Source organism: Cebus imitator, unplaced genomic scaffold (genome assembly GCF_001604975.1).
Source record: "Cebus imitator isolate Cc_AM_T3 unplaced genomic scaffold, Cebus_imitator-1.0 Scaffold54, whole genome shotgun sequence".
Taxonomy (NCBI): Eukaryota; Metazoa; Chordata; class Mammalia; order Primates; family Cebidae; genus Cebus; species Cebus imitator.
This window is the reverse complement of record NW_016107369.1, coordinates 4,138,933-4,155,083: the sequence shown is the minus strand read 5'-3', so window position 1 is coordinate 4,155,083 and position 16,151 is coordinate 4,138,933. Positions and strand designations below refer to the sequence as shown.

The 16,151-nt window shown below is 39.7% G+C and overlaps 2 protein-coding genes across 12 annotated transcripts in view; both read right to left on the bottom strand.

Annotated features, from left to right (window-relative positions):
- The window catches only part of MLH3 (mutL homolog 3), a 33,994-nt gene extending 22,538 nt beyond the window's left edge, over nucleotides 1-11,456 (bottom strand). For 4 of the 8 annotated variants that reach the window (XR_005200294.1, XM_017528632.2, XM_037738538.1 and 1 more), the window contains exons 1-5: nucleotides 11,300-11,456; nucleotides 6,283-9,634; nucleotides 2,254-2,352; nucleotides 1,490-1,575; nucleotides 152-256 (exon numbers count right to left, since the gene is read on the bottom strand). Coding sequence is in view for 7 of the 8 variants with exons in the window: in XM_017528632.2 (XP_017384121.1) it covers nucleotides 152-256; nucleotides 1,490-1,575; nucleotides 2,254-2,352; nucleotides 6,283-9,571 (3,579 nt within the window). In the remaining variant the exon portion in view is untranslated. Of the gene's footprint in view, nucleotides 1-151; nucleotides 257-1,489; nucleotides 1,576-2,253; nucleotides 2,353-6,282; nucleotides 9,635-9,794; nucleotides 10,434-11,299 lie in introns of those variants that run through there. The other 4 variants (XM_037738535.1, XM_037738534.1, XM_037738536.1 and 1 more) reach the window with 4 other exon arrangements.
- Nucleotides 11,457-13,185: 1,729 nt separating this feature from the next.
- The window catches only part of ACYP1 (acylphosphatase 1), a 14,882-nt gene continuing 11,916 nt past the window's right edge, over nucleotides 13,186-16,151 (bottom strand). For 3 of the 4 annotated variants that reach the window (XM_017528628.2, XM_037738533.1, XM_017528629.2), the window contains one exon: nucleotides 13,189-13,595. In XM_017528628.2, coding sequence (XP_017384117.1) covers nucleotides 13,380-13,595 — 216 coding nt within the window. In that variant the 3' untranslated portion in view covers nucleotides 13,189-13,379. Of the gene's footprint in view, nucleotides 13,596-16,151 lie in introns of all 4 variants that reach the window. The other variant, XM_017528627.2, reaches the window with a different exon arrangement.

The window sequence follows — 16,151 nt, the reverse complement described above, 5'->3', positions numbered from 1 at the left end:
ACACACACACACACACACACACACACACACACACACACACACACGTGCCTTGACCAAGGTGGTCTATATCATTAAATAAATCCAACTTCAGAAGAGTTAGTCTAGCTTAGGCCTTATATATATTTATGAGATTTCGAAATCAACCTTTTACCTGCATTGAATGAATCATTTCTTTGGTGAAACGATACGGATACAAGATGTTGTGAATTTTAACCGCTAAGCTCTCAGCCTGGCCGCTGCTTACATCAACAGCAACCTAGAAAGGCTCAGCAAAACATAATGGAAATTTTAATTTTTGTGCCTGCAGAACTGTTTTACTAAAGATATCAGTGCTTTAAAAACATTCATTTTTATATAGCCTAGTAGAGGTGGGTTAAATTCAGGGAATTTAGAGAAATTCAAAAGAATCTATGAATAATGAGTCTTAAATAACAATTTTTGCATATAAACAAAATTCCTGACCAAAAAAAACCCCAATACTGTTTCAGAACAATAATTTGTCTATGATCTATGATCAAGTCCTTAAATGACATCTCGAGGAAAGAATCAGTAATCAAATGCTCATCTATCATACACCCTGTTTACAGCATACACAGTACATTCTGTGAAAACACACCCAGGAGAGAACATCCACCCAGGGCCAATGAGGAACTGTTCCTCCAGTGGAAGATGCGTGGCTTCATCTAATGATAACAGTTTTATTATCACCACCCTGAATACTGTGCCAAAGCTACAAGTCAGGGTTTCTGAGAGTGGTAAACACATTCACTATTCTCAAATTGATTATACATGTTTAATCCAAAATGCTTGAGCTCCCAAAATGCTATAAATTTGATTTTTCCTCTCTAAACATTAACTTCCAAATAAATTACTTGGAAATATGCCCAGTTTCCAATCATAATTACGAATTAGTATAGTCTTGCATGACCATACTCAGCTTAAATAAAATTCAGATTTTATTTTTAATTCATTTACTTTTTTTTTTAAGAGATGGGAGTGCGGGGTACGGTGGCTCAAGCCTGTAATCTTAGCACTTTGGGAGGCCGAGGCGGGCGGATCACGAAGACCAGCCTGGCCAACATGGTGAAACCCCGTCTCTATTAAAAATACAAAAATTAGCCAGGCGTGGTGGTGCACGCCTGTAGTCCTAGTCCCAGTACTCAGGGGGCTAAGGCAGAAGAATTGCTTGAAACCGGAAGGTGGAGGTAGCAGTGAGCCAAGATTGCGCCACTGCACTCCAGCCTGGGCAAAAAAGAGAAACTCCGTCTAAAAAAAAAAAAAAGAGATGGAGTCTCACTATGTTGCCCAGGCTACAGTGCAGTGGCTATTCACAGGTGCAATCAGCATACTACAGCCTTGAAATCCTGGCCTCAAGTGATCCTCCCACCTCAGCCTCCTGAGTAGCTGAGACTATAAGTGCATGCGGCTGTACGCGTCTTGAAACTCAAAGCTTAAAGTAACAGGCAAAGAAAAACTGCTGCAGACCCACCTCTGGATAACGGGCAAATATTGGATTGTCCCATTCTGAGAACAAAGACTCAAGTGATTCGCTACCAGCAGTATCATCCACAGTATCTAGGGCAAAAGGGAACAGGTAAAGTTGGCATCAAGAACCACAGGAAAGGAGGGAATGGCATTTCCTGTTTGGTGAGCTGTAACCTCAAGACCAAAGATCACATACATTGTTTCTATATTCTACAAATGTGCAGTGTTTGCTATATCTCTAAATTGTTTTGATCAGTTACTTTTTAAACTAGAGTTGGTGACTGTATGTTCTGGCACTATAGCCTTTCTCCAAGCCGTTTACGAGATATTTTGGAATACTGGTGGAGAAGCTATGGCTCAAATTTGTAGCCTTACTGCCTTTAGGTAAAATATATACCTTATCTATTTTTAGACACACAAACAAAATAGCTGTCTGTAGCTTTTTCTGAAGATTTTTGCTTAGATAAAACTATAGCAACTTGGAGTGCCAGTCCAGCCTTTTGAAAAATAAGAAACATGTCCCCCAATCATAAAGACACCACAGACTACGCATAATTACCAAGTATTGACCTCAAGTCTGGAAAAGTAATTTCTGATCTAAATGCATGCACTGAATTACTTAGTTCTGCTGTTAAATAGGGCCGTGGGGAATTCCTGATTCCAGTACGGCACAGCTGGCACCGATCAAGCTTAATGCAAGCCTGCTTTGTTTTTGAGTTAGGTGGTACGATGTGTACTGGGTGCCCCAGCAGTCTCTGCCACCCCTACCTCTGTTTTCCTGTCTCATCACCATCCTCTCTGCTCGAGCTCTCGGAAGGAAAGGAAGAACAAGGTCGCTTCTAAAAGGATGACACCTGTACTGAGATCCTAAATATAAGAAAGAAAAACCTAGAAATTTGAACTTAAAATACAAGTAAACTATTTAAAAATTTAATTACATAAAACCTCTTTCTACACAAACCGAGTCAAGACATAAAGCAGACTACTAAACACTAGATTGAGAATCAGAAGTCCTTTAATGAAATTATGCTGTCAATTTAGGACTCTCCATTAATGCTTAGTTCCATTATCCATTTATACCAGACAGAAGGAAGGCCTAGAATAGGTTCACTGTGATTCTCAATGGGAGGTAACTTTGCCCAAGGGAACATCTGGCAATGTCTTGAGACACTTGTCATTGTCACAACATTCTACTAGCATCTAGCAGATAAAGGCCACATATGCTGCTAAATACCCTACAATGCACAGGACAAACCCTACAACGAAAAATCATCCAGAGAAGCCCTGTGTTAGACATAGAGCAGCAGTATTTAATTGTCACCCAAACTTGCTACAACCTTCACAACTCTCCAGCTTGAGTCTCTTATCCCCAATGTATGTCTCTATCCTAACATTTGTCTCATTATATTACAATTATGTTTAGATAGCTGTCTTCCCTAATAGTACTCTGAACTCCTGAAAGCGAAGTCAGTTAACCTACAATGTGGCAGCACCTCGCACAGTGTGGATGATCAACAAATGTTGCATGAATAAGTGAACAGATGGACAAATCAAAGGTTCTCAATTCAAATTTGAGTCTAATAAGGTCTGGCCCAAATGCTGCTGTTCTCCATAAAGGAAGATCAGGTTTGAGTTTTAGAAGCAATGCTTAATTTGACAGCTTTAGAACAGGAGCAAAACATGATAGATAAATATGTTGGACTACACCTGGAGAGGTTAAAAATGATAAAATTAAAATAATGAAGTGAAACAGGTTTATAACTACTAATAGAAAGAACTGCGTTAAATATTTTAAAGAAAAAACTACCAAGGCTTGGGGACTTGACACTACTCCTCAAAATCACCTTTATGGATCCTCTCTTCTGTTCATTAAAATTTATCTTTTAGGCTAGTGGCTCACACCTGTAATCCCAGCACTTTGGGAGGCTGAGGCAGGCAGATCACCTGAGGTCAGGAGTTCGAGACCAGCCTGACCAACATGGAGAAACCTCATCTCTACTAAAAATACAAAGTTTACCCCAAAACCTAAAATGCAATAAAAAAAAAAAAAAAGAGAGAGAGAGAAAAATGAAAAAAAAAATACAAAGTTAGCCAGGTGTGGCTGCACATGCCTGTAATCCCAGCTACTCAGGAGGCTGAGGCAGGAGAATCACTTGAACCTAGGAGGCAGAGGTTGCGGTGAGCTGAGATCACACCACTGCACTCCAGCCTGGGCAACAAGAAAAAAATATTATCTTTTACAATTTATCTCATGTAACACCTTTGTGTAAAGTTTGACAATGTCCTAATGTCATAATGTATATCAGCTATTTCCAGAAAGATAGCAGGATACTGAGGAGCCACGTCTTCATGGAACTCCTCTTTTTTTTTTTTTTTTTTTTTTTTTGAGACCAAGTCTCGCTCTGTTGCCCAGGCTAGAGTGCAGTGGCACGATCTTGGCTCACTGCAAACTCTGCCTCCTGGGTTCAAGGCCTCAGCCTTCCACGTACAGGAGGGACTACAGGTGTGTGCCACTACGCCTGGCTGATTCTTTGTATTTTTAGTAGAGATGGGGTTTCACTTTGTTAGCCAGGATGTTCTGAATCTCCTGACCTCATGATCCACCTCCCTTGGCCTCCCAAAGTGCTGGGATTTCAGGTGTGAGCCACTGCACCTGGCCCACGGAACTTCTATACCAAAAATATTTTTCGTTAGGAAACTATGAGTTAACATGACACTCAAAAGTTCACTAAAAGGTATGCTAATCCAGAATGTTAAGTAGGTTAAAGTGTTTTAAATATCTAGATTCAACAGGAAGAGATATTTATGTTGAGTACAGCAGCTAAGATTTTCCTCTTTCTTTTAGCAACAGCTATCTCACAGTATCATGCAATCCAGTTATTTTTTGGCACCATAACAGAAGCAGTTGCATTTCAGGAAGATCAGGTGCCAGTGCTGTATATAGATTTACCTCTGATAAACATTTAATATAAATCAGGACATAAAACTATATAGATTGAAAAGCACATAATGTGGCTTTAAGACTAACTTGATAGAGGAATAATAGTCAAAGAAATGAGTTTTCTCCTAATACTACTGAAGTTACTACAGTGATTTTTTTTTTCACAAGGAAAAAAACAGAAAAACACTGAAAAGTAAAGGTCTTATTTAACTTTAAAGAAATCACAGCTTCCTGCTAGAGATACTCATCCTCAGGAGAAATTATAAATTGACTTATAACTACATTTATACGTGTTCCATTCTTCTGCAGCATTCAAAACTTTTAATATGGATACAGATGTAATGTTTATCCTCCTAGTGCAAAGCCAAAATTACAGCCAGATGGAAATCAGCTTTATCACCTCTCAACATCTGGCTCTCAAAACACTGCCAAGTCGATGTCACTTTAAATGTCGACCAAGAACCCGGAGTACTAGTGCAGGCTCTAGTGTAACCCTGTGGTACGATCTAATAGCCATATTATTGTCTTCCTGCATAACAGCTACTTATACCATAAAGAGATCAAGGAGATTTTACCATATGCCTTATAATAAGGTATACATTTGAGGCCAGGCGAGGTGGCTCACACTTGTAATCCCAGCACTTTGGGAGGCCGAGGCAGGTGGATCACAAGGTCAGGAATTCAAGACCAGCCTGATCAACATGGTGAAACCCGATCTCTACTAAAAATACAAAAATTAGCTGGGCATGGTGGTGCACACCTGTAATCCCAGCTACTCAGGAGGCTGAGGCAGGAGAATTGCTTGAAGCTGGGAGGCGGAGGTTGCAGTAAGCCTAGATCATGCCACTGCACTCCAGCCTGGGTGACAGAGCGAGACTCTGTCTCAAAATAGATAAATAAATAAAGTACATTTGAAAAGTATAGTCATGAAAATACATATTTGACCTATATTTTACAAAGTTCATGGACAAGTCCTACTTTCTAGAAAGAAAAAGTTCATAAATACAGTACTGTACTAAGCCATAGAGTTTACTGGGAAACCTAGGATAGTTACAGAATCATTCTGGCCCTTAACCTGGAAGCCATGCAGAGAAACTTCCAGTAAAATACCAGGCTGACACTGCAGGTGCCTTTAAAGACATATTTTTAGGAGAGTTGGGCATGAGAAAGGAAGAGAAAATGAGGTAGGAAAGTACTGTGGACCTTCCCAACTATTAATAGTATCATTTTCATTAAAATTTGACAGTCTCCCCCATTTTTACACTGTTGTTCTTGGTATATACTCATCACCCCCTTTCTTACACATACACACACCCCTAGACACATATATACATACTTAAATCCCTTCACTGTACTTCTCCATTTAAATAGTGTTGGACCTAGAGGCTGGGCACAATGGCTCATACCTGTACTCCCAGCACTTTGGGAGGCCAAGGCAGGTGGAACACTTGAGGCTGGGAGTTTGAGACCAGCCTGGCCAACATGGTGAAACCCTGTCTCTACTAAAAATACACAAATTTAGCTGGGCATGGTGGCGTGTTCTTGTAATACTAGCTACATGGGAGGCTGAGGCAGGAGAATCGCTTGAACTGGGGGTCAGAAGTTGCAGTGAGCTGAAATTGCACCACTGCACTACAGCCTGGGTGACAGAGTGAGACACTGTCTTAAAAAAAAAAAAAATTAGTGTTGGACCTAGAGAATCTTCATATAGCATGAAAACACAACATATGTTTCATAAGTGGTCTTTAAAATGTTCTATCTATTGAGATCATCTCTTTGGATAATGAGGATCTTATTCCTTGTCCAGCATTCCCATCTCCAAAAGCACCTCATGCACATGAACACTACATACTTACCATTCTCAAGTACAACATCCACAGCCACAGTTGTCAGGTCTTTAGTACAAGCAGCCCGAGTGTCCTCAGTTGGAGCAATGAATGTGCTGAGTCCAGTCATTTTGTTGACATAAACCATTCTTCCCAAGGCTACATCAAAATGCTGCTGCCAATCCGAACAACATGTGTTTGACTCTTCATGTTCAGAACAATCTCTTGCTTTAGATTCCTCACTTTGAAAACAAATTCCATTTTGCTCACCTGTGGCATCTTCTACCAGATTCATTAACATTCCACTGGAAGAGTCAGGACTTCCTATCTGTTCTTCTGAAGCTCTGATACGAACATCTGAATCTTTACTGATAACTTTAGAATTATTACAGGGCAATACCAAAGGAGTTTCTGATATCACAGAGTTCTCTGTTGTATTGCTGTTAGAGTGTGTTTCACTATTTTTATTAAAGGAATTACCCTGTGTGGCAGAATCTGATACTGGGATGACATCATTCTCTACTTTTTCATGCTCGTTTTTAAATAACATACAAAAATCTTGTGTTAATACACTGTACAACTCGCTGTCTTTCCTACTGGAATCTGAATTTGGAAGTTCATTAAAAGGACTCGTCATCTCCACTGTTTGAGTTTCTTTTTCAGAACCCTTCAGTCTGGATAATTTAGAGGCTAGTGATTCAGATGATTTCTCAAGGTCCAGAGGTTTTCTATTAAAGAGAGAGAACTCCTTCAGAGTCATAGGGTTTTCTCTCAAACCAGGCATCTGTTGTTCTAAACAATCTTCATCCTTGGAGAATGGAAACTTCTCTGAGTAAAGGATGTGGCTTGCTGGTTGATAACTACTATTTGAATCACTATGGTTCGTAGTAGTGATTTTACAAACATCAGAGTTGTCTAAGCGGTTCTTGTCCTTCAGCAAAATGTCAGGTTCAACTTGAGGACAGAGATTGATAGTGACTTCAATGTTACTTTTCTCTACTTCAGTATCCTGAGGATTTTCAATCTTTCCATATTGCCTCTTAAACTTCTCTAATGATCCTAGTTGTGAATTCAAGCTTAGCTTCTTACAGATGATTGGTTTGGAGGAACCAATTAATTGATCTGTTTTCTTAATATCATTTGAAACATTTCTATACCAGGGGAAAGAAGGGGGTGTATCAGATAATATGCAACCTGTTTGTGGTTTTTTGCTACCTTCCTGAAAAGTAGAAAAAATTTTATAAGTTGCTGTAGGTTCATTCTCTAGCCCATAACTTATATTTGTTCTGCAAAGTTTTTTGTTGGGTAGTTGAGCAGATTCTTTACTTAAAGTGCTGGCTAAATATTTTATATCTGGAGTTTCAACTGAATGACGTGTTCTTTTTCCAAATGTTTCTTGGGCACTTGTGGGACCAGGTCTAACATAATTTTTAAATGAATGTTCTGTTTCAGTTGATTTAGTTTTCTCATTTTGTACCACATGAGTTATAAAGCCAGTGGAACATAATTTAACTCGTCCATAGCTAAAAACATTTCTTCCTCTACAATTGCTAGGTTCTTTTTGTCTTTTCTCTTTCTCTGTCTGAGCACTATGTACTCCCAATAATGTCTCAGAAGGCAGAGGCTGGCATCCCACTTCAGTAGCATCTTTAAATCTCTCTGGTTGATTCTGAATTCTATTATTTTTCAAGATGTTGGCAGCCATGCCATTAACAGTACTTTCTTTCCATATTGTTAGATTCTCCCTGCTCTCCTCAAAGTGATGTGGTGTCTGACAGGGACTTAAAAACATTTCCGAACTGGTTCCACATGGATTTTCTAAAGAGCTATGTTCCAGGCAAGATTTTTTATGTTTCTCATTTTCTCCCGCTTCTGATGCGACAATTGCCTCTTGTTCTAACATCTTTGGTTCTGAGCAAGAGCTGTCTTTGTTTTGTGACGATGGCTCTGTCATTTTGCTGTGGCCTGGACCACCTGATTCACAAGTGTACAAAAGTGAATCATTTGTATTTCTTCTGATAGCTTCTAAATCCCGAGAATTCTGTGTGTTTATGTTTTCTGCAGTAGCTTTTCTTTTCACAGCTTTTGATTGCAAATTAAACACCTCATAGGAATCTAAAATATTATTACATGCTTCCTGGAAACTGCCCTGGTTACTCCTCTCATTGGAAGTCACATGCTTCTGAAGCGTAGCACCAAATAAACTAAAACCGTTATCTTCACTAAATTCCTTAATATCCTCACCTGACAATTCCACAAATAATTTTTCTTGCTTTAAAAACATTTTCACTCCTTCCTGAATGCAAAACAAGAGAGTGTCCCAGTTCTGAAACTCAATCAGAGTTTTGGCTGGCTCCATGCACACATCATACTCACAGAACTGGCACTGCACATTAATTACATATATACCATAGAGTTCTGGGGTAGACCGGAGCCGAGGACTTGAATTCATTTGCCTACTGCTGGAACAATTCTTTGGCTTGCATATAATACTTTCTTTCCTTAATAAAAAGTCAATGAGTTTATGTAGCTTTGTCCTTAAAATTAGTCTTTTGTTCACAAATAAAAACTGCATATTCTTATTGTAATGTGCTTCAGAACTGATATAGCCACTAAGCTCAAACTCTTTATATTTAAAACTTATTTCTCTTAACTTTTGGGACTTCCCCAATCCATAAATTTGACAAAATCGGGAACATACGTCTTTGGTTTTAGGGAGCTGAAGAACCATGGAACCAGAAACATCATTTCTCAAAGAAAAAGAAATGGAAGGGTGCATGAGTGAGAGAGCTTCTATCCTCTGCCTAACCTTCTCAAACTCCAGTCGAGGGTCCATGCATTTCCTCCGTACAGGCAGCTGGTAAAATAGGTTATACACTGTTACAGTTGTCCCAGCGCTTGGTCTAGTCACATCAGCTTCACAAGCTTTCAGGGCTTTTCCATTCTGAAACAGTTTCACAAAAGTTTTCATTGTCCTGTTTTTCTTGGATGAAATTTCCACAGTGCTGGCCATGTCAGCAATACTTGCCAAGGCCTCTCCTCGGAAACCATAAAACCTTGGATTCTCCAAGTCCTGTACCGAGTGGCATTTACTGGTGAAATAACGATTTCCCACTTTCTCTACATCATCATTCCCCATCCCAAATCCATTGTCTATCACTTGAACTTGGAAGGTTTCCATATTCACCCTGACAGCCACACATTTTGCTTCAGCATCAATACTGTTGAGGGCAAGTTCCTCAACGCATTGGCCCAAGGAGCTTATGGCCAAACCCGAACGCAATTTGGCTTGTACTTCAACTGACAAGCACTTGATCATGGCAGGTAGAAAGATGGTGAGAATGCCAGGCACTGGTTTCCTTCTCTGACTGGAAATAATTGCCTATAGGAGAAAAAAACCACACACACACACACATAATCAAAGCTTCAGCATTACACAGTATTACACATTTCTTTCAAGCATTATGAAGAAATAGCATCTGAGGTAAATGAAATTGCTCTTATTAAACCAAATTGTGAAACAAAGCAAAACAAAGTTGTACCTCTGATCTCTAGGCACAGCTCAGGCTTGGTGCAATGGATTAACATCCAAAGAAACATTCATAATTTCATAATTTTCAATGCTCCTTTCTAAATCCCACATGCCCTAAAGTGAAATCATAATTACACTTGAAGTTGACCGGTAAAGACAGGATTTGAAATTCGAACCACTTCACCAAAAACAGATGCCTAAATTAAATACAGCTAAGAAACATTAGCTAGAAATTATTCATGACAAAAATGTCCAAGCTAGTTTCATAACATTTATGCATTACACAATAACCATGACTTTTAGAAAAATACTTAAAATGAATTGCTAAGACATTGTAATAAGGTGAAGCAACAGGAAGAAATTTTAAAAATCAAATTGTTATCAAGGAGAGTTTGGGGGCATTAGGAGATTATTATTATTATTATAGATAAGCATAGTCACCTCAGGGGAAGGAGGCTGAGAATGGGAAAAGATAAAGAAGGCAAATTCCTTTTCATATAAACCTTTCTTTGCCATTTGATTGTTAAATCCTGTTTAATCTTTGATGTTTTCATAAGATCGTTATTATTCTTTTTTTTTTTGAAACAGGGTCTCGCTCTGTCACCCAGGCTGGAGTGCAATGACAGTCTCGGCCCACTGCAGCCTCTGTCTCTCAGGGTCAAGCAATCCTCCAGCCTCAACCTCCCGAGTAGCTGGGATTATAGGCGCCCACCACCACGCCTGGCTAATTTTTGTCTTTTATGTAGAGACGAGGTTTCACCATGTTGGCCAGGTTGGTCTTGAACTCCTGAGCTCAGGTGATTCTCCCGCCTTGGCCTCCCCAAGTGCTGGAATTACAGGTGTGAGCCACTGCGCCCCGGCCAGAGGGTCATTATTATTAATACTCTTTTGGTCTTTACAGATGGGCATAAACTACCTGGGCAATAATAATGATGGCGTGGAGCTGCCTGAACTTGATTTTAAGTTTTCCTGCAAGTAAAAAAAAACAAAAGCAAAAAACAAAAAGCAAACCCTAAGATTCTAGTGGCATTAAAGGTATCCCCCTCTTCTCCAGAGACCCGTGTAGGTGGGGCTGGTTTTCCAAACTCGGGAAAATTAGGGCTCTAACTGCAGAACTTCTGCTGCTTTCTAAACTAATGCACTTTGTAGCCGGCAGCAAGTGAGGGGTAAACGTTTAATAAGTATTCCGATTAATGTAAGCCCAACGATTTCCTGATGACGTCTCCCAGCGCCTGGGACGGACGGGACGCCTGGGCCCAGATCCATGGCCCAGGGACCTGGGAGCGCCGCGCGGGCCGAGCCCCAGGCAGTGCCGCCTTCCAGCCAGGCCCAGCCCCTCCCCAGCCTGCCCCATCCGTGTCCCCACACTGGGCCCGCCCCGCCGCCAGGCCGCCGGGCCTCCCGGGCCCTTGCGCATCCGGCTCCAAAAGCTGCACGCAGCCGTCACCAGCGTTCTTCTGGTGTTAGAAGAGCTCCCGGAATCATCTTTTCGTCGCGTGCTTCCCCCAGAGTCACCTCGAGTCCCGTTTAACCAACGCCCAAACGCCAACCGCCTCGGACGCTGACGCGCGCACCTTGGGTCTTGAGGCTCGTGCACGTACGAGCCCACGAGCATGCGCTTCAGAGGGCGCGCCAGGCCGCGACACGCCAGTGCACATGCGCGCCAGGTGTTCCGGCCGAGGATCCGCATCGCAGGGTTTAGTGAACGGTACCTACGATTCTCAATCCTTATCCCTTTTGGCATGGTGTGAAGGATTATGCAGTAACTTTTACTTTTGTTTTTGTGTTTTCTCCCCTTTCCTTTTTTGTCATTTTCACCTTTGCTCTTACTACGGCTTAATTCAATATATATTTTATGTGTTTGTGGAGTCTTCTCTCCCTAGAATGTAACCTAGGTGAAGGTAAGGATTTTGTCTATTTTGCTTACTGCTGTATCCCAGTGACCAAGAACAGTGCCTGACCTATGGTAGGTACTGAATAAATGAATATTCCAGAGCCTTCCATCTTAGAATTACAGCATTTGGAACTGGAAAAGGCTCAGAAACTGTCTAGCTCAACCCTTAATTTACAGATGACAACACCAAGACTCTCTTCACTGCCTTGACATCTCCCCAATGCCACCACAGCTTCTTTCATAACTAAAGAAGAGCAGAACTCTGAAAATGCTGTGAGAATAGTGTTCTGGAATTGTTAACCAATCCTTAGATTTGGCTCTCTATCTCGTTTTCATTGAGAATTTAAAGTGGCTGATTGTTGTTAGAATGCTGGACTGTATCTTGCTCATTTTCACTTCCCCTATGAAATTTATAACAAATTTGTCAGACCCAGTAAGCATTTGATATATGCTCGTTTAGTGGTGAACCAAACTCAACCAATCAATATTCTAGGGCTGATTAAGTAAAATACTGATAATTGTTTATGCTTATTACTATTGCTAAGGCTGACATAACAAAGTACCTCAGACTGAGTAGCTTAAGCAGCAGTTTATTTCGTCTTAGTTCTGAAGAGAAGTCTGAGATCAAGGTATTGGCAGCAATTATTTCTTCTAAGACCTCTCTCCTTGGCTTGTAGACGGCCATTTTCACAGGATCTTTCATTTTGCACACGTGTCTATGTCCAATATATTCTAAGGACATCAGTCAGATTGGACTAGGGCCCACCCTCACAGCCTCATTTAACCTTCAGCTCTTTAACCACCCTGTGTCCAAATAGTCACTTTCTGAGGTACTGGGGATTGGAACTTTAACATATGAATTTGGCAGGGACACAGTTCAGCCCATAACATAACTTTATGTGAATTCCTTATCCAGAGAAAAGAAACAACAGCAGAAGTTCCAGGAAACTAAAAGTAATTCATCTAAAACATCATATGAGCAGCTAACAAATTGAACTTGCAATATTTGTTCTTATTAGGCATGCAATTTCTTGAAGATAATTTCATGGAAACCATTTAAAGAAATGAATCAAAGTAACATAACTTTTTCTCTTCTCTTTTCCTTTTTTTTTTGAGATGGAGTTTCACTATTGTCACCCAGGCTGGAGTGCAATGGCATGATCTTGGCTCACCCCAACCTCCGCCTCCCAGGTTCAAGTGATTCTCCTGCCTCAGCCTCCCAAGTTAGTTAGGATTACAAGCATGCGCCACCACACCCAGCTAATTTTGTATTTTTAGTAAAGATGGGGTTTCTCCATGTTGGTCAGGCTGGTCTCAAACTCCCGACCTCCGGTGATCTGCCCACCTTGGCCTCCCAAAGTGCTGAGATTACAAGCCCAGCCAACATAACTTTTTTCTTTCAGATCTCTTTAAATTACCTCAAAATCCTCTTCCCACAAATGTTTACTGAATAAATACCTCTTATTTCGCCCACAAGGAAGTTCACTGAAGATTTTTAAAAGTACTCTAAGCAGAAGGTTCTAACATTTTTATTGATTAGATTTGTGTACAGTTGTAATCCTTCCATCATACAGGTAATATAATAACATTCAAATATCTGTCATTAAAATAACTTATTGACTAATGCTAATATTAACACACAATAGTTCTATCTCTATTAACAATAAAAACCAAACCACTGAGATGTTTAAATTGAGACCATTATTTTACAATTTGGAAGTCTGAGTAATCCAACTTTAAGATGACTTTCTCATTGTTGAAGTTTGCTTTGTCGATGTGTGATTTGGGACTTCCTCTTGTTTCAAGCCATTCCTGCATATGACGCACCTTGGAGATGGGACCTTGCAATTGTCCTTGCACTGTGCCCTGGTCAGTGTTCTGGACCCAGCCTACCAATCCCAGCTTTTTACCCTCAGCCTAAGGGGGAAAAAAAGAGAGAGAGATCCAGTGAGATTGAAGAAAACAAACACTATCATCTGTTGCCAGACTCTTGGCCTAGAATCAAGCCACTGAAACTAATTTGATATTGCCCAGAACAGTCAAAACAGAAAGACAGCAGGAAGGATCTCATTGCTGATCTTCACATGAAGTGTTGGCCACTTGATTCCATGTCCTCCTTCTTCTACCCTATAAAACCCAGGCACTAGAATTTTTCAGTGTGTAGTCAGTTTGGTTAAGTACCAAAGACTTAAGTCCAAAACAGATGCTTTTAAAATAATCCCCTAAGGCTGATTGTTGTTAGAATACTGGACTGTATCTTGCTTATTTTCCCTTCCCCTAATCAAGAATCTATTGGGTATGTTAAATGGAAAAAGCATGAAGTGATTTGATCCTTCATGCTTTTTAACCAGGACCACACCTAAACAAATCCAGATTAGTGTTCATTATAGCTTCAAAGATCATTAGAAAGTATTTCAAGTTCAAAGTAAAGACATGTTTGGTTAATTTGTTTGTTATTTCCTGGGCAACTCATCCCATTGTTCTGACTGTAGTGAAACTGTCTAACCCAACATCTTTATATTGTATCCAAAGCCCACTTTGTTATTTTCCTAAAAAGGAAAGCAGCTGGCAATCAGCCTCTCAACAGCAAACCATGAGACTATGTAACTATCAGGTTTTCACTTGACTTTCTTCTCTTCTATCTAAATAATCACAATGCCTTTAGGCTTACGAAAAGCATCTGATCATTATGGTGGCTTATCCTTTTTAATGTTCTTTCTTTTTATTAAACTGTGGCAAGACTGAATGTTTAGGAAAGGTAGCAATGTTTTGGAGGTAATTTTATTTTTGTATAAATTTATGATTAGAATATTAAGTCATTGATTGTTAAAGTAATCTATCTATTAGAAGGTGTTGGATTACAAAAGAAAATAGGAGTTAACATGATTGCATGTCAAAATGCCAGAGCAGTAATCATGTCAATGTGGGAAATTGCTGGAGGTGGCCAAAGAAAACGTTATGCATAGCAAAAAAAAAAATGTTTGATGAGGAATTGAAGTATCTGTCAAATCAAAGACAAGTTCAAAGCAAAGACGTTTGCTTAATGAACAAAATAGACTCCAATCAAATAAATAACGGTTTGATGGATACAGAGGAAATCAAGGAAATCAAGGAATAAAGAAAAATAGAAGATACCTACCCGATGAACTGCTAAGTGCCAAAGATGATAGCATAAAAGAAGACTGCTGGGAATTAATTTTGAGTAAGATTCCACATCCAACTGACTTGGTATAACAGCTGCCCTCTTCTGCTTCAAATTAACCTAGGGGAGCTGACTATCTCTAGTTCTTAAGAGTTATCTTAAATAGTAAATAGCTATAAAAATGTGCAGTTTTAAACAGGAGGTTGTAATAGTCAAGTAAATCTTTAAAAATTTGCAATGTGATTTATCTGAACTCTTGAGAGTGAACAGAACACTCCAAAATTTAACCAGTATTAAGAATGGGCGTTTCCTACTGGTTTCATTTGTGTGCTCAATTCTTTTCTTATTTTTTTAATGATGGCATAATGTTGTTGACTCATTTTCAGTTGTGAATATCTATTGAACAAGTAAACAGGGTTTTTTTCTCCTGAGAAAATTTCAAAAAGCTAATTCTACGTCATAACCACATTTCTGCTTAAACAATCATCTGACAACATTTTAAGGAACATAATCACCAACTCTAGTTGCAATCTAAAAAGAAAGTCTCTTCAAATCAATAATCAAGATATCCACCTTAGGATACTAGAAGAAGGGCTAACTAAATTCAAACAGAAAGAAGGAAATAAAGATTAGAGCAGAAATTAATGGAAAGTGGAAGAATAAAGAAAATCAATATAACAAAAGTTGCTTCTTTGACAAGATCAACAAAATTGACAACCTTTAGCTAGACTGATAAAGAAAAGAGGACAAAAGCCTCAAATTACTAAAATCAGAAATAAAAGAGAAGACATTATCACCAACCTTACAAAGATAAAGAGGATATGAGGGAATTCTATGAACAATTATATGCCAACAAATTAGATTAACTTGGATGAAAGAAAACTAGTATCTAGAAAGACAAACAACCAAAACTGAATCAAGAAGAAACAGAAAGCCTGAATAAACCTATACCAAGTAAAGAGATTGAATTTTTAATCAAAAAACTTCCCACAAAGAAAAGCCCAGGACCAGATGGCTAAATTCTACTAAATGTTTAAAAAACAATCCTCAGGCTGGGCTCAGTGGCTGACGCCTGTAATCCCAGCACTTTGGGAGGCCGAGTCGGGCAGATCATGAGGTCAGGAGATCAAGACCATCCTGGCCAACATGGTGAAACCTCATCTCTACTAAAAATATAAAATTTGGCTGGGCATGGTGGCACACACCTGTAGTCCCAGCTGCTCGAGAGGCTGAGGCAGGAGAATCGCTTGAACTCTGAAGGCAGAGGTTGTAGTAAGCTAAGATCCTGCCACTGCACTACAGCCTGGTGACAGAGCAAGACTCCGTCTCAA